Source organism: Photinus pyralis, unplaced genomic scaffold (assembly GCF_008802855.1).
Source record: "Photinus pyralis isolate 1611_PpyrPB1 unplaced genomic scaffold, Ppyr1.3 Ppyr1.4_LG4, whole genome shotgun sequence".
NCBI lineage: Eukaryota > Metazoa > Arthropoda > Insecta > Coleoptera > Lampyridae > Photinus > Photinus pyralis.
Genome location: NW_022170511.1, coordinates 15,522,796 through 15,541,968, shown reverse-complemented (window position 1 = coordinate 15,541,968; position 19,173 = coordinate 15,522,796). Strand labels below are relative to the sequence as shown.

Below are 19,173 nucleotides of genomic sequence, written 5' to 3'. Positions count from 1 at the left end.
AGGTAGTTTCGATGGTATAAGACATTCAAGGAAATGACCAATGTTGGTTTTTTTTTAAATTACGTCCAACGTATTCGGCATTTTGAACTTTCACTAGGCAATTTTATATAAGCATCCAGAACTGCAAAACATTGTCCATTTAACCAATAAGAAAGTTACCCCACGCGATCTGGGACACACTGTATATTATATAAAACGATAAAGGGATATTTCAACCATTCAGTGAAAGAAAGAGAAAGAAAGAACTTTCACGAGATGGTTAGTTTCTCTTTTTTGTCGTGTATAATACAAAACTTTATTTTATAGCAGAAGTCATATAAATCATTGTCACGTTTCTGACAATTCTGAATTTAATTTAGAGGTCAAAAATAGTAAGTTTAGGTTCTGCCGCAATGGTCGTTTCCATAGAAACAGTATTGTCATATGTTCTGAACGTCATTTTATATCGTGCTTCCCGTCCCATTAGAAAGAAGAATGACGTTTATCATTAGAATGCACAATCATCTGTTTCACTTTATTTATCATTGCGGTGAAAGTAACCACTTTCTCTACCCTCACGGTTAAAGAGCGACCTTTTAAAATGTCAATTTAACATCTACTACAAAATAAAATATGTTTATTTAAGGATAAGCTATTATAGAACCTTGATACGCTTTTATCAGTTTTCTAATGACAATACTAAACAAGTGTAAGCAAGTTTCACTGCCAATGATGTTAAATTTATTACGCTTTAATAAAATAATATACAACTGAATACCGAACGATCCTCAAGTTCGTTTTTGGGCTGTAACTTTTTGGCTCGATAGTCCTCGATAGTCTACGTAGCTGAAAAACAATAACCATATGCACCTTTCTTATATCCTAACATGTGTAATAGGGAATGCAACACCGGGATCACGGGATCCCGAAATACCGGGCATTTTTGCGGGATGAATCCGACGACTCTGATTAATTTGTTAATGAAACACAGAGAAGTTATTTTTTAAATAATTGTTAAACTTTTTTCGTTAAAAATGTACTATGATTTTTGTGCTTTACAGGTGAGGTTTTTTTGAGTTCTAAGTTAGGCCGAAGGTACTTTTTTGTTAAATATTGTGATAATTAGCGATTTATTTTAATACAGATGTTAACCGCACCGAATTGCTTATTTGCCAATTTATTTAAAGTTTTGCGGGATCCCGCAAATACCGGGATCCCGCGGGATTCACATCTAAAAATCCCGCAAATACCGGGATTGAGATTTTGCTGCCCTAATGTGTAAATAAATTGTCAAAGCAATCGGACGTTTCTAAACACAGTTATCGCGGGCACACGGACGGACAGAGAAACAGACAGCAATACAAAAACGATCTCGAGGATCGCTAATAAAGAGATTTTGTGTTAATTATATAGATCTCAATAACAAAGTAATGAATTAATAATTACTTATTTTGTAACATGCGTTATAATTAGTAAGTCGTCCGAGGAAGAGCTTCTCTTTGGAAAGATAGATACGTACTAAGAATTGTGCAGGGGAAAAGTTGGGTTGTCAGAATTGTTGGCGAAGAATAGCGTCGCAGAATTGATGGGCGGAAAATGTTCCTAAAACGTTACCCCTATATTTGGAAGGCATCAGATTCGTCTTTTTGGCCTCTGAATCTACAAAACTATCCTTGTGGAGGTTTTGACAAGATAATTTTTAAAATTATACTTTTCCCATGTATTTGGAGGGTAGATTCGTCTCTTTAGTCTGAAAAATTTTTCTGTACAGAAGTATTTTCTATTTTTAACCGGACTTTTAAAAAATTTTTCTGCCTTTTAAAAAGCAAATTGTAGAATTTGTAATTTTATCACTAACTACATTATTGTATCTTTATGTATCCTCCGATGGGTAGACAGAAGCGCTTCTTACGTTTAGCTTGATTTAAAAAGTATTTGTAGCCTGTTAATAAGTTAATTATAAAGGATGCTTATGGGAATTACATTATTTCTAGAATGTAGTTGATCATTTTTGTTGTTCCGTAAAGGTTTTGTAAGCTCGTCGTAATTTATGTATATAAGTACTTACCTACTTTTTTACCAATCAATTTGGTGTATCTTAGCTGGCCGCCTGTGCCTATACTTGTGAATCTGAATTCGAAATCGAAGATATTAAAAAATGTATCGTGAGAGGAGCAGTGTAATTGCTTGAAACCATAATCAGATGGCGACGAGTAAAAATAGGAGCGATCAATCCCCTTGTGAAGTCGTTTTAGTGAGTTGTGGAACCATGTTCTCATTATGTCAATGTTACAGTTAAATATACATACCTATAATTTTAGCTTCTATTGTCAAATTAAATATGCTGGATTTTACATGGTTAGGTAACTCCCATAGAAATTATAAATTCAATGATCTCAACTTAAATAGCGCCCAAACTACTAGGTGTAATTTGTAAATTAAATTAGTATAGATAATACATAGTACCTAAATAACAGATAAACCGCCTTTTGTCTATGCCTACCCTACCTAAAGAACAAATTCGTATTTGCATAATTTTTAGTTTTCCATGTTTGACCATTCTTTACGACTTACGTTGCAAATGTAAACTGTAAATACACGTTTATAGAGGATTTCTGTTTACCATAATGCTGTATAGATGGAGCATGTATGCGGAGCAGTAGTAGTTTTATGTAACTATCAAATCTAAGTACGTACACTTTTTCCTTTTTTTTATAATACAGTATGAGCGTTGAGTGAAGATCCTTCACTCAACGGTATGAGCTTATTACGCCGACAACATAAAATATTTTTCTTAATTTGGACTTAAATTTGCATTTGAAACTAAAACGTAAACGTAATGTTTATATTTTGTATAGGTACCTATTCCACCCTACTCTGTGTGAGATTCGCAGCACTGTATTATTTTTTGGAAATCAAAGTAGGTATGAGACCCTTGGAGCACTGGGACAAAGTGAAGTTACAGTAAATATAGCAATAAACTTGATTGAAGACGAATAAGTAAATTCGGTCGGTTGTATTGACCCAATATGTATAGTAAGTATACCTCAATTCGAGCGGCTCCATTTAAAACGCGTGACTGATTGATTATGTTTTAAATTTGCAACAGATCCAGCCTGAATAAATTTAGCAATAACGTTTAGGACGTACCTACCTAGAAGTTACCTTGTCCGGACGCTTACAGTTCGCCGAGCACATTGCTTTTTGGCTCCAGAAATTAACACAATATCAACCTTTTCACTTGAAACATAATTAACCGTTCTTGTTAAGTTTTTTAAAAACTTGTCACACTAATGTGCTCACCAAAACAAATCCATGACAAAAAAAAACGAATTCAATAAATAAAAACAACGTAAACACAATTAGGTACATTGTTTAACTGTGAATTTAAAACTGTTTTTCTAAATATTCGAATCGAAAAACGCCAACATGTCGGGTGGAAAAAACACTGCAAATGAGGTATTACTTTATACCTTTCTCCTTTAACATTTTTATGAATGTAGGTATCTCCAGGGGACAATGGTTGAAAGAGGGTGAGTCAATTTAAAAAAAAGTTCTTAGTTCAGGCAATAAAGAACATATGAGGACCTTAGCTTGCAAAATTAATGGTAGTTCTGGAAATAGGCTTACTTTATGTTTTTTGGGTTGTTGAATCCAAATTTTTAACTTCCCACCAAAAATTCCCTCCACAACCCTCTCAAATCTTGAAAATAAGAAAAAAAATGTTAAGAAATCCTTTTTTTGTGGTTTCACGAATAAATTACCTACAAGTTTGAAATGTAATATAGTATGCAACCAAAAACGTCCAAAAACATTTTTACGTACCACGCACGTAGGGGGCGCTGGCGTTGATTTAAAAAAATCATACACTGCCGACACTTTACTGTTAATTGTGAGAATTGAACATCTTTTGTTTTATCATGGCACACTTGGGTTCGGAAAAGAACGTTTTTTTTACAAATTGGCGTTTCGACTTGGTGTTTCTCTGAAATTTTCTTATGGAATGTGTTGTTTTGTTTATATCGGTGGAAAATTTGTAGTTTTGGCTACCCAGAGGTATAATTTGTTTAGGGGGGTGGCATTTGAAATTTTTAAAAAATATGACATTTAGCGAAGGTCATTCAAACATTTTATTTTTTCAATAAAATACCTAAAAAAATTATGCGATTATGGGAAAGGTCTTAACCTGTGGCGCCTCCGCGATTTAGTTTCTCTCAAACACTGAAGTTTTGACGAACAAAGGTTATAACATCGAAATCGTAAAGTTAGGGGTATAACATGTTACGTGTTAAAAAAATAAGTACTATTAAAGTACTCTCCAAATCAGTAATAAAATATGTGGGGGGGGGGGGGGGGGGGGGGGGGAGAATACAGCACGCCCCTTGGGATCAAACATATTTAAAAAACATGCCGGCGGTAATTGTGAACAAGTTTGGTCTAAGACTTTTTTCGGTATCTTTTATGGTAAAGGAGTTATGATCCGAGGAATCTTAGGTGCTACACCCTGTATACATTCATACAGCCTACAGGGTTGTGATTTAATACTGTATAAATTCAATAAAAATGAAATGGTGGCGTGTTCGGAAATATACGCTCGGATCCGTCGATATTGTTTTTGAATTTCGCATATTTTGACACAATATGTATGTATACGTGGTGCCCCACAAAAACGTGGCATAAAACATACTTTTTCCTTAAATACAAGTACCCCGTATATTATTGCATTTTTGGATTCTCCAGAAAAATCTAGATTGCTTGTAAATGTTCTATATACCTATCTTCAACTGTTCACGGCATATTTACGTTCAAATAGTAAAATAACACTTTATTAACGATCTCCTAAAAGCGACTTCATGATTTTGGACTTTCTGTCTGTCTGTCCGTTTGTGTACATGATAAGTTCGAATTTTCCCATTCTATTTTCAGTAATAGGTAGACAATGGTCAAGGGGCTAAATGATTAGATTTTAGTCATTTGGACTTTTTGCTCGTTCGTCTGTGTACATGAACACGATAACGGTGATACACGTGAACATTTGAATACGTTTTTCGATACCGTCGACAAATTAAATGATATGAATGTAGAAATAAATCCGGATTTGTTGTCCGTAATTTCAATGGTCGAGAAATACTTATCCAATCGTTTTGAGATTTTGGGAGACGTGAGTTCCTGCCTGGGAATAGAGTTTACAAGAAGAGACAATCTCATTTTGATGAAGCAACATAAACGATTTGCTGAGCCGATTTAGGATGGCCGAGGGCAACCTGGTATCCACACCAATCGAAAGTGGGACGAAGCTCACAGTAAATAATTCCATGGAGGTTTAACAACATGGAGTTTAACAACATTGGAAAGCCGCGTTGGACATAGGCTTATCTTTTGGAAAAGGCCACGAAGCCGTACAAGGTTTTGTAGATGCGGATTGGGGAAGTAACGCTGAGGATCGTCGTTCATTTACCGGGTATACTTTTCTAATGAACGGTTCACCAATTTCCTGGGATGCCAAGATGCCAATGGATGTCGCACTTCCAACTGCGGAAGCAGAGTATATGGCTTTAGCGGAATCTGCGAAGGAAAGTACTCGTATTTTTATACGTCGTTTTTTATTTTTGTGCGAAATAGGTTTTGAAGAAGCTACGAACATTTTAATCCTTTGCGGTAGTAATAGTGCATTAAATCGAGCGGAAAAAAACCCCGGCACGCAGGAGGCCTTTTCCTTGGGTATGCCAACGAATCGAAAGCGTACCGAATCTGGTCAACGAAGTGAAGACACGTCCCGTCACGCGCGATGCGAGATTTTTGGAAGCAAAGGAGCGGGTTAGGAATACCGTCGACGACGTCACTCAGGGGAATAAAATCGACGACGAAGTTGACATTGAAGTCTAGTAGCTCAGGGCTTCAGCATTGAATAAAATTATTTTTTATTCAATGGCTTCAGTTAACGCTCGGGCGTGCATTATTTTTAGCTCCATCCGTTTAATGGCGTCTCTGGCGCTCCATTACGGACTTGCATTCAAAGTGTGCATTTCGAAGCAAGATTCTTCCGAAAAAACCTAAACAGCGGACACCATATAGTTTCAAAATTCTGAGAGGTGAAGTTGTAGTGGAAAATCAAGAAGCCGAAGCTTCGGTTGATGACCATGCTGTGGGGTAGTCTCCTACGGTGACAGGACCAAAAGGAGTAAGACGACTCAGCTGCGATCGAAGAAGATGCAGTTCTGGTGAAAATATGGAAAAACCGGAGACACTTTCCCGAAGACGGATTAAAAGGCTAGCTTACTTAAATGACTATACGTATTTGTTGCAGAAAATTTTCATATGTCGTTTGCCTAAACAGTGAATGCCTTAAATTGCTATTTAGACCTTCAGGTGTTACAATTAAGAAATTGTGATCTCTTTAAAGATCAACGGGCACACGCTGTGGCATTGTACTAACATTGAGCGATGCCAGTGCAGAGCTTTCCGCCGACCCTAACTCCAAGTTGTATGTATCTAATAACCGTTCCTTTTTTGAAATGGTCATTGTGATATCCGAACCTTTGGTGAACTCAAGAGTGTCCGACTGGGGAGCTGTAAAAAGAACTGTTTGCTACCTTGATTATGGATTTCTGACGGAACTATAATGTTGGAGATCTGGAAGCCTAAAGCAATGCTGGGGATGTTCAAAGTAGACATTCTGTGGAAGGGTCATAGTCTGCAAGTGCGCAGGAGGAGCTATCACATGGTTCAGCGAAAAACAGAAATGGGGTCTTGTTAACTATTGAGGCCAAGCGGAGCAGTAAAAGATATCGCTTTCTTTCCGAGATTACGCAGCTGTAAGCTGGTCCCTGTCTGCAAATTGACAATGCGGATAGGATAAAGAAAGTTGACAAACGTAACCGCTTTCCGGTGTTCGATTTGAGCTAATGAGAGGTGGATTAACTCCTTGCAAGCGAACTAGATATAGTTTCACGAATAAATGTTGAGGGGATGTTTTGGAAGGAAGTGTTGGACAAAAAATATGTTAGTGGTCTCAGATCTAGTATCGCACCCTTCTGTTATTGAAAAAATTTGTGCTTCGGTAACTATTGCTTGAGTAAGATTAGTGCGATTGGAACTACTACTCTGTTTCAATAGTTCTATGAACGCTTCCGCTGTGCCATCTTCAACGACACTCCAACAGAGGCAGTTTGCTTAGTACTAATGATTCTTCTTCTTCTTCCGAAAACCATTACTTACCTATAATTGTAGATAAAAAATAAATTCCTTTAACCTTTGTTTAAAGGTTGACAGATTGCTGATTTTACTAAAAAATCCAGATTTAAATATTTTATTTATAGACATTGCGAACAATACACGTATAGGTATAAGTTTTATACTTAAGTAATTAAAAACATTGCATTGGAAATAAAACACTATAATTTGTTTTTATTTTTAAATAATACGATATAATATATCTACAAATTTCTACTCTAATAGGTACGTGGGAATTATACATTTGCACTTCAATAATATCATAATACCTAAAAAGTGTGTGGTTTTTCATACCCAATAAATATACGTGTAAGCATCCGTTCAAACATGTGGAGCACAATTATCTGCCGCCATTCTTATGGCGTACAATTTTACCTCGATCACATTAGGCTTAGGAGATCATTTTTTTACATTATTCACAGGTGAATGTAACACACATAGTATATTAAGTACACTACCTGCCACTACATAATCGGGAACTTTACATAAAAATGTACACAACAATACAAATGTTATAATAAATTACATGTAAATATGGAGATTATACATGTTAGGTGAAGTAAAGTATGTAAAAAATTTTAATACATATATACAAAATTATCAAAAATATATATGAGACTCAAAAATGGTCAAGCCAGGAGTAGAAACGCGTTTCTCATTTTCGTTGCATTCGGTGTCTAATTAGAATTGTATTTCACTTATAACACTTTAACATAAGAACAACTTTAGATTAGATTAGCTTGTAAATTAAGTGAAATGCTTTGCTTATTGTATTATTTCTCCATTTCGTTGTAAATTTGAACCAATTTTTTTAAATCGTTGTATCTGTTTATAAAATACCAACATAGAATGCTTAAAATGAATAATAAGTTGCTATTGCAGTAAGTGAAAATTGTACCTAGTCAAAAAAGGAGACAAAGTGCAACTTGAGCCTGATACATTATTTGTGGTTTATACAATAATTTGTCAGACCTTCAACAAGGGATTGCACGTATTGCATCAAATATCCACAAACTATGTATCTATGACTTGTATTTACCGAAGTTATGTTCGTTCGATCAATGATTTTATAACAATGTTTGTGGTTGTTTGACTCTGATTATAAAAAAGACCCTCTCGCGGTCACTCACTTTGCTGTTGGAGAGGGGCTCCGTTTCATTAAGAATAATGCTGTTCAATTTTTCAAGAACTAGACATGGCTTGTTCCATGTTCTGAGATTAAGTTCTTCCATTGCACACTGCTACCATTCAATGCAAGTTGATCGTTTTGCAATGAAGAGCGAAGTGGCGACTATAGCGTTTTTTCGAAAAGTTATGTTCCTGAATATTGAACTTCATTTCTTTCAACGAAATGGTTTGGGCATAGTAAAATCGTGTTACAGCACCACGTGGTTAAACTTTTTGAAAAATGCGTTTATCGTCGTATACAGGAAACGACTGCAGCTTCTGCTTTGAACCAAACCGGTGAATTAAACTAACTAAACAAGGACTCGTTTAAAGATTTCATCAATTGTCTGAGTTACTATGTCAAAATATACTAGTCGAACTGGTATCCGAATTCACAACCTCCGCATGATGTAAGTTATTTGCGTTTGCGTCACAGCTCTGTTGCCCGCCTGCTAAACTCGTTAGTGACCGTACTTGTAACATTGCACCGTGATTGTTCATTATTTTCGCGCTGTGTTCCTGCGCTTTCGCGCGCAGGCAGGCGATCGAATTGTTTCGAAACACTTCTGGATCTTCTGGGAAGGTTTGGTTGTGGTGAGAGTCTTTATCCGAGGAGACCGGGTTCGATGAACTGGTGTGGCCGTTCTTTTGTTGCTGATTTGACGCCACACTGGTATCGCTGGCCTCCGTTCTCATTGATGTCGTCTCTTCGTGGTCGCTACTGTTACTATTGCAGTTCTCTTGGTCTTTGAGATGTTGAGCGGCTTCTATTGATTTCCGATGCATCCCTGCAAACAAGTGAAGTTCACTACAATGATATACACAATGTCGCAATGTCGTTAAGTATTAGTGGAAGCTTTTAACCGTAGATTAATGCGAGTTCAACGCTTGACTCGAGACGCGGGGAAAAGTAAAAATCTTATGAAAGCTTTTTTTTTAATTTAGAGAAAATTCAGTATTATATTTACCATTTTTCAGTTCTCTTCTAAAGTTATTAAGTAGGTCGTCTGGCTGGGGTGAATGCAGGAAAGTAGTGGGTATTGACTCAGATTGCTTTTTCACAGCTGGAAATGTAATTGTATAAGTTATACGGTACTAACCAGCACTGTATTCCTATTGATAAATAATAAATTAAACGTTTTGATTTAATTAACTAATTGAATGGTAATTTATCAGTAACAATACAGTACAAATTATATTTGATCTTTATTCTACAAAGTATACAATTTTGAAAATGATCATTTTTACCAATACCCACCCTTTTATGCATTTATTATATTATTCGTACGTAATAAGCCAGAGCACTTGTTAAAGGTTTGGTGTACAGAGTACCTACTGTCGCTAAAAGAGTGGCTCGAATAAATTTGATAACCCACTGCTATCGTGTTATTAAATAATTGATTTATGAAACGACCGTTTTAAAACAGTTTGTGATGTCGAACAAGTTCGTGTTGGTTGATATAATATAGGGTGATTCGAAATTTTTTAAATATTCTTTCGATAGGTACCTATACAGGGAATATACTCAATTGGACTATGGATACCTAAAAAACCATGTCAATGCATGGAATAGATGGCTATAGGAAACCAACATTGCAAATGAGAGACTCTTTCCCTCTTCAAAAATTTAGTTATTAAAAATTATATCCATAACATCTCCGAAACTCTTCTCGAATTTTTGCAACCCTTGTCGACACTTTTCGTAAGCACAAAATTAATTCAATACTAAAGCTCGACACTCACGTTCAGTTTGCTGGCAGTCCGTGGACTGTCAGTCCTGGCCGACCGGCTATTATCGATGCTCAAAATTATTCCGGCCGGTCAAGGTCGTCCGGCCGAGCAATACTACTTACAATGCAATTTTCACAATTCTCATCGATGACAGGAATTTTCCGGCCGGCCGGCTGTACGTGTGTTGTGAAAAACTGGAAACTGGCCGGCTGACCGATGTCTTCCGGCCAAACTCGTCCGCCGAACTGAACGTGAGTGTCGACACTTACGCGTTCGGCAGAGTTCGTGGTGACGTTATTACAAAACAAAAAGTTCCTTCCCTATTATAGCCATTGTATTCTATGCATTGACATGGTTTTTACCAACCGGGAGGTATTGCAATAGGGATTTACGATAATTCAACCACTTTAACCGGATTGCTAGAAATCACCATAGAAACAATTGTGGCAATAATTGTAACCATAGTAAAATCTACCAACCCGGTTCAACCGGTTGAATTATCGTAAATCCCCAATGGGGTAAACAATGATCCCGCACTTTTTTGACGGAATTACACTTCTGAAGCACCAGAAACTCGAATCAAACAAAATCTCGATGATGCCGGTCTGTCAATCTGTCTGTCTGCACTCCCATTTCCGGCTAAATGGCTGAACCTATTGGAACTAATTGTGGTCAAATATTCTTAGACATACAAGGAAAAGCTTTTGGGCAGAATTGCGCATGCGCAAGTGTGTCAAAGTACCAAAAAACTGGCAATTTTTGACTATTCTTCATATTATTGCTAAAATATTGCACTGAATTAAATCAAATTTGGTATACTATGCCCTATAGTGTTTTAAAATAATATTATCAACCCTAAAACTTGTAACAACCATGTCCGAAGATTTTTTTCATTATTGTGTATATACAGGGTGATTTTTTCATTATCCCTATGGGGATTTCGTAAACCGTAACAGATACAAAGTTGCTTAAATGGACAAATTTTAATTTTGTCATTCATAGTTTCTTGTAGCTCTACCAACAACGAAGTAATGGCAAAAAACCCGATTTCCAAAATGAGCTGGCGTTAATTTATTTTCAAAGATATCAAAAATAGTTTTAACAAACCCGTAGTCATTTTTTCTCAGATTTATGATGGTGCTAAATAAAAATTTTTATAACTCGTGTGTTTCGAGTAAATCGCATAAACTGTAACGGTTAGTTTGACTTAAGCGTAGGAATTTTGGTCGAGTATGATTTTTGCTCGTAGTATGAATATTGGTTTGCTTTGTCTTCGTTAGCTTTCCGTTGGTTTTAGCTTGAAGAAAGCAATTGGAGATGTTGATGTCGCTTGATGGTATTTGATCTTTTCTACATCGATGTGGTGGATTTTGGAACTACGCGGTAGATATTTTTTGGTTGTCGGAGAGATTGCAGCAAAGTAGTGTTAGGCTATTTTAATTTGAGCCATCCGCTTCTATAGAAGGTGAGAACCGTTCTGGGGGGTATTTCAGCGGAAACATGGGAGGAGCTAGGGGTCCTCGACCACGTGTTATCTTTGTCGCATGAAAACTAATCCTGGGTCATCTGTGTGTATGTAGCTGCTGCTGGAAGGAATTCGTGGCGCCCACATTTTCTTTCTTTTGTTACTTTAAGATTGTAGTAGGTTCTGGTCAAGGTGGGACCCATGCCGTCTCCACTGAACTAATGACAGGTGTGTGCTGCTGGATACTCAGTCAAAGAGGCCACAGCGAGAAAAGGGTTGTATGGTAGTGCTAATAAATTTATTCGTGTGTTTTATTCTGCTTCGGCTATTAGCCAAGTTGGCGTTGCACAACGTTCTTATTTCTTATGGACGCCATATTGGATTTTTACGTTATTCGGTAGAGAAAAATATTACGAAACAAGTGATACCAAACACTTAGTCATTCATTGGAGAATCGACCTTGAATTTTTGTCTTGAAGTTTGCAATGTATTTCTTATTTCAATAATTCCATGACTAATTGTGATTGAAACCAAATCCATTCGTTCAGTGTCTCGCATATTCACCATCGACAGGGCCATGGAATTATTGGCATAAGAAACACATTGTAAACTTCAAAGCAAAAAAGCAAGGTTGATTCCCAAATTAAATACGAAGCTGACGTGATTATTGTAACCTTTTTTATAAATACTATTTATTATAATAATTTTAGCTACGGCCTGACGAGGATAGCATATCGAAATCGATCGCCTAAAGAAACCTATAACTCTCACCAGGAAAGATTGCCGGTCACAGCACACCTTGTGTCGATTTACAATCTTTGTTTTTATTAAGATGCGAGCGACTTCTGGAATAGGATCGTGCTAATGTTGAACAAAAAGTCTTTTCGTTCAACATTGTCACGATACTATCCCGGAAGTCGCTAGCACCTTACGAAAAACAAAGATTGTAGATCGGGATCAAGTGTTCTGTGACTGGCAATCTTTCCTGGCGAGAGTTATAATAAATTTTACTTGAGTACCTGAAATTCTTTACTACTTTATCATTCAACTCAAGACTTCATAGACAAATAAATACGAAGTGTTTAGTATTGCTGATTTTGTAAATTTTTTCTTTATCGAGTGACGTAAAAATCCAATATGGTGTCCATAAGAAATAAGAAAGTTGATGTGATTTACTCGAAACCTACAAGTGATAAAAATAAACAAAACAAAACACTGACACAACAGAATATACAAGTAGCCCCAAAATCACATCCCACGATAAAACAAATTCTCACAAACCACAAAACCAAGTCAAATCAGCAATAGAATACACACATAAAAAAAACAAAACACATTCTCATTAAATAACTCCAAAATATTAGATCAAATTAACCTCAATCCATACTCAAAAATACGTCTTTCGCTTATTTTAGGACTAAAAGTTCATATAAATATAGGTCCGCAAACGCTTCGTTACCGATCTACAGGGTGCTATATAATTTCACGATTTTTATAGGGTTTTTATTTATCTCCTGCAGTGTTTGAGATATTTAGCTCAAATTAGGAATATAAGTTATGCATCGCTGATGGAAGTGATAATCCATAGGGTGCTGTTTTTTCAGGTGTCATGTTTCATGTCTACCCCTGATTTTTTTGCGGTGCCGCTGATAGATTGTAAAACAAAAAATTAATTTTCTGGTTTATTTAGACACTTTTTGGTATCTTCCAATTTTTTCGTATCTGCGGCCGTTAGCGAGAAAAAAATTAAAAACTATTTTCTCTAGTTGGCTAACTGAAACTAAAACCTTTAAATTTGTCCAATTGGTCCCGATTTTATTTGGATAATCTCTTATTTTTATTAGTTTTGGCAGTTTGCATTTGATATTGTATCTTGTGTTTGCATTTGTAATTATATGCACGTAATTCTGAAATTATAACACCGTTTGCGAATATTTGTTTATATGAACTTTTAGTCATAAAATAAGCCAAAGAATTAGCCCGTTGGGTATGTAAATCATATTTACTAACACCCTGTATAGGTAGTAATCCAGGACATCAAGGCCATTTTGACTTCAGGGAATACGATACCTTATAAGGCGAGAACAAGAAATATTATGGTAGTTTTGTTGGCAATAAAAATGCAAAATAAGTTACTGTAGCGAATATTCTAGAAATCCCGCTAGACGCCGAAGCGCCCTAAAAAATTAATCATCGGCGATAAGAAACGAAAACGGATGTGACGCATTCTTTCCGGAAAATATGACGTGTTTGTTCGAGAATATTCTAGAATATTCAGGAGCGTTCGAGCACTTTCGAGCGCTATCGAATTGTGCTTCAGTGAGTTCCAACATCGATTCTTAGAGAAGTAATTAAACTCCCGCTCGTGTTATGTTATAAATTGTGAGTGATAAATAATAATTACTGTTATAAGTTGATACATTTCAAGACAATAAACTTTGCTTTGTGAAACAGTGATTGTTGATTCAGACAGGCATATTTAAAGGACCTACATTCTACTACTACTAATGGTGGCAGCGTAAAACTGTATCTGAACCACACCACCTCTGTTATAAGACTCTCGCAAGATAGAAATAGAAAGTTTTGTGTTACTATTGCCTGGTTTCACATCCGTTTATCTTGATCAAACCAATGATGAGAATGGTAGAAACCTTACCTCATTTTAAAATGTGGCGGTTGTATCGTCAAGTTTAAACTTAAAGACAAACGAATCATAACTCAACATTTATGGCAACTATTGTCACAAAAACCGTTGTCAGGGATTCTGTGATTAATCTGAATTGCTGTTTTTATGAAATGAACTTTAAAGTTATACACTGTTTAATAAAGTGGACAACAAAAAGACTGTTAGATCGATAACAATAATCTAAGCAAATCCCCAATGTATGACGAACCAATTAAAATGTGTGGTCATGTGTACACTAAACAAGCCCTGCATAATGCAGATCTTTCACTGGGTGTAATGTGTTTATTTACCTAAAAGCCACGGAGCCACCGATTCGTTCTCTTTTGCACTTTTTAGTATTGTTTCAGGCAGCGGAAGGGAATGCCTCACCATCGCCCCGTACAGTCCATATTCAGCCATTATTGTACTTCTACCCCAGCACTTTTCCGTTTTCCTCCATTTCGCTCTTCTATTTTGAAACCATACCTGTAATTAAGGCCAATGTTAGAATATCAATTACAGCACGCATCGGCGGTCGTCTCGGCGAGTATAATTAAAATGAAAATTCGACAAGAACGCAGGATAGTTTGCGATAAACCGGAAACGTTGCTCGGAATTAATCATTAACATGTAGTATATGCATTGTGAGTACTTGTTAATGAAATAAATGTCAATAGCAGTGTTGACTAGGGTGGATACTAAATCTATGCGAGTATAGAAGAGACGTGATAAAAGCGGGGTGCTTTGAAATGTGTAATTCCGAGGACAATGGAACCGATTAGCCCCTGCCGAGCCCCCGCTACAGAATTAATTAACAAATTAAATTAGAAATTAACTTGTTCAATAGAAAGCGGCTGCAACTTGATTCGAATAGACAACTTACTGTTGAAAGCTTCTACTATGTATATAAGCCTAAAACTTTATGCATGCACGAAATGATTGTGAGAGATTTTATTCATTTAAAGCTCTTTTGTGGAAACTCATGTGAGGATAAAACGTCATTTTACATGTTTTGCAGCCAACATAATTCATATAAATTCATTTGAAAACACTAACCCTATTCGAGTTTTGTACAAAACTTAGTTCTTTTTGTGTTTACGGAATAAACATAAAATTCCGGTTTTTATTCAACCAACAGCGTTACATACAAAGTGATAAATTAATTCGGATCGGAAAAATCAATTTTCAAGGTGCCAATTTACCATACCACTACATACATTGGTAACATAAATACGACTTCCACCTTAAACATAACCTGTAAACCTTTATAAAGACAATACTTGAATTTTCATGTAAACTACGAAATATATATAAATTAGGTACAGTATATTAAAAAAGTGGCTCTTAGTCTAGGCGATAGAGACTGTAAAATTGGCAAACTGGACATTTTGAGGTGGAAAAGAAAAAATAGTGGAATATGTTCAGTTAGGTGTCAGAAACAACATACTAAAAATCCCACCCTCCAGACCCTGTGCTAAAGGCTTCATCCAACCCACCATCCCCCAAAAACCGTGTTTTCGCTTGGGGGATAGTGGGGTGGCTGGAGCCTTTAGCACATGGTCTGGGGGGTGGGATTTTTAATATGTTCTTTCTGACACTTAACTGAACATATTCCACCATTTTTTTCTTTTCCACCTCAAAATGTCCAGTTAGATGTCATTATCGCCTAGACTATCTGTAACACGTACCAAAGATCATACGCAAATGGAGGGATAGACTTATTACTTTTTACTTTACGCAATTGCCGGAAGAGGCGCGCAATCCCATTATATATACCTACATAAATTAATATTGCTGGCGCTACTTCTGCTTGTCATTGATAGATGTATAGAAGAACTCAAAATGTCCACTTAATTCTCTATATTATATACTCAAAACCTTCACTGGTAGGAGGGTAGCCAATCAATTGCAAATCTGTCGGTAATACCTATTACTAATTTCGAATGTTTGGTTTATTTAAAGCAACACTTTTGTAATCGCGGCTACACTGAAATGACACTTTTTAAGGGTTTACGGGGTTATAGAAACACGGTACTAATTTATTTATTCCCTCGTGATTACACTACATTACGCAATCCGCCTGTAAGCAAAAATTTCATTGAAAAGTAATATCTGCGGACAACTAACGGCAGTCGTGCAACTGATTACAAATGCAGTTATTTTTAGTCCACTCTTCTAGTTTTCATGGTCACAGAGTTCAATTCCGTAGTAGCTTTTTCTGTGCCTATTCGTATGTCGACTAATTTCTTGTTTCACAATTTATTCTTTGAATGTGAAACTCACAAAAGTTTGATTTATTCGATTGAGATTTCAATCGTATAGTTTGGAATTAGAGTAGTTACATGCAATTTCTTCCTCACATCAAAAAAGAACTTTGATCTCGCGATCGGCAATTGATAGGATAATTGATTTAACTTCTCGCGGTACGACTTAGTTTTTCTGGCGTTTTAAGCTGAATCTATTCACCAATATTCTTTCACCAGGTCGACGCGAGTGCTATCGTGACTTGACCCGTATTTCCCCTCCGAACGACCTGATTCTTATTACGTTAATTTTTGAAACTTGCCCATCGAACATTCGAATCTGTTCGACCAATAGAATTAATTTCTTTCAGATAATGAAATCTGCTCAAAGTTGACATACAAAATACCCTGTAACGGTAGCTCTGTTTGCATTTAAATTTTTTCGAAATTTCGTCGTGACGTTAGAACAATTTGATATAGAAATTTATCGGGTTTAATTGATATTCCAAATAAATGATATGCTTGGTGGAAACTCAACGAATATATTTGTCAACCGCGGTGCAAATGCGGTGCGTTTTCTTCGTCATGTAATTTGAATTGTTCTCTTAATGGGTTTCAAAAGCATCTCGACCCTAGATGTCTGGGATTTATATCACATTTCGCCTTCTTAATTATTGCTATTGGGTTGCAGTTGCTGGCACAGCATTAGGTCACTCGCTTGCTCATGAGACACGATTCAGTGGTATTTTGGTGACCTCTTTCTCTTGTGCGTTCATGAATACAGTTGGTGCAATTAAAAAAAACATTTCGGATTTATTACACGCGATATTACAAAGGAACAATAGTACTAAAGATAATAGTGGGAATTAGTTTTGGGAGAAATTTTTTGATCATCCGATCCCGCGTGTGTTTACTGACCCAGTAAATTTAGAGCCTTGTGTAATTTGAGCACGCCGTGTGTGTGATTTAAAAATTGTGCAACCAGGTCCAATTAAATTTTACTTCAAATTTAGTTTTTGTGACCTTTTGATGTAATCAGTGACGAATAGTGAGGTGGCAGTCTCGTTTATTTTTTTAAGTGACAACCTAAGATAAAGACAGGCGAATAGGCAGACGGATAGGTGGACAATGAGGAATTTATTCTTCAAATTTCTTTAAAATGTGCTTTAAGAATCCTCGAACATTCTCTTTTATATAAACGTAGGCACTACAGTTTTCATTTACATTTTTTGAAATTTCGTTGGAAAGTTAGAAATTTTGGGAGTTCTACCATGCGATCAAAAATGAGTTGCTGTCGAGTCAGCTTTAGAATTTTTGTTTAGATGAGAAATCGTACCTAACTTGCACTTCCAAAGGCGACTCGACAGCAACTCATTTTTGATCACCCGCAACATTCAAAACATTGTGGTAGTTGTGGTAGTTTTGTGTTTGCAAGTAAACCTATAGAAAAATCAAATACCTATTGAAATCAAATTTCAGGAAACTGTAAAGAGGAGATCAATAACATATTTCAAATATAGATCTAGCAGCGAGTCAAGTAATAATTTTTGCTAAAGAATTCGCGATTTTACATAAAAATTCAAAATTTTGATTTCGCAAAGAAACAATAGTTCACCCTGCAGTCCTAAATTGGAGGAAACTGCCCTTAATAATGTTTCAGCTATAATCCTTCAAATTGAATTCTTGCCTACACCTACCCTTGTTACTAACGTACCTAATTTGAAGAAGGAAAAGTGACATACAGTGTCTTAGCAAGAAATGGCCACTTGTACTTCATTGTGTCTATAGTGTTTTGTAGTAATCAGGACTCGCCAAAAGTCAGCATGTAGAGATCGCGCGGTTGCACAATCACGCCCCAAATCCCCAATATCAAAGACTCGGGGTCAAACCGTGACCTTCAACATTCAAGTTTTAAAATCCAAGTTAAAAGGGAGAATTTGTAAGTATTCAACTACCGGATTGAACATTCAAGATACATAATTCAATATACCTATCCCAATTTTATATTTTAAGTATCAATCCGCAAGATTGGAGCTTCACGTTTCAAGATTGAAACACGAAGATCCAAAATTACAGCTCAAAAATGCATGCTTCATAATTCAATCTTTAAACGTAAGCGTTAGAATTCGCCGTTAAAGGTTTAAGTGTCAGAACTCAAGATCCGGAATGTAAGGCCCAAGCGTTAAGATTGACATGTGATCCAATTTTTAAGTTCCGAGATTGAACTTTGAAACTGTCGGATTGGAGTTTTGAACTTCATACTTCATCTTCAAGGTTTAGACTTCATGATTCAAACACCAAGATACAGCTCCAAGATCAAAGCTCCAAATGCCCGTTTCATGAAAGCAGCACATATAACCTTCAGAATTCGCACGTCAAATGCCAAAAATTAGGATCCAAAACTTGGACTTAGGTTTCACATCTAAGATTAAAGGTTTAAGATTTAACTGTATATTTACTTTTACTCAAAATTAAGGATTGCAGATTAGAAATTCTAGGCTCACGGTTCATTAAGTTTAAGCTTAATCGGTCCAGTTTTAAGATGCAAACTGGTAGCTTGAAGTTTCAAGCTTCGGGTTTAAAGGGTCCAAGATTCTGGTTGATTCACACTTGGAGGTTCAAGGATTCAAGGTTTAAGCTTCAAGGTTCAACCTTGAAACCAACCTCATTTTTAGCGCATTTTTTAAGAA

General features: G+C 36.2%; 1 protein-coding gene across 1 annotated transcript in view; it reads right to left on the bottom strand.

Annotated features, from left to right (window-relative positions):
• Positions 1-7,364: 7,364 nt before the first annotated feature.
• LOC116168101 (visual system homeobox 2-like) overlaps positions 7,365-19,173 on the bottom strand; it is an 82,652-nt gene continuing 70,843 nt past the window's right edge. The window contains exons 4-6 of the mRNA XM_031483766.1: positions 14,552-14,726; positions 9,348-9,443; positions 7,365-9,167 (exon numbers count right to left, since the gene is read on the bottom strand). Of these exons, the coding sequence (XP_031339626.1) occupies positions 8,740-9,167; positions 9,348-9,443; positions 14,552-14,726 (699 nt within the window). The 3' untranslated portion in view covers positions 7,365-8,739. The remainder of the gene's footprint in view (positions 9,168-9,347; positions 9,444-14,551; positions 14,727-19,173) is intronic.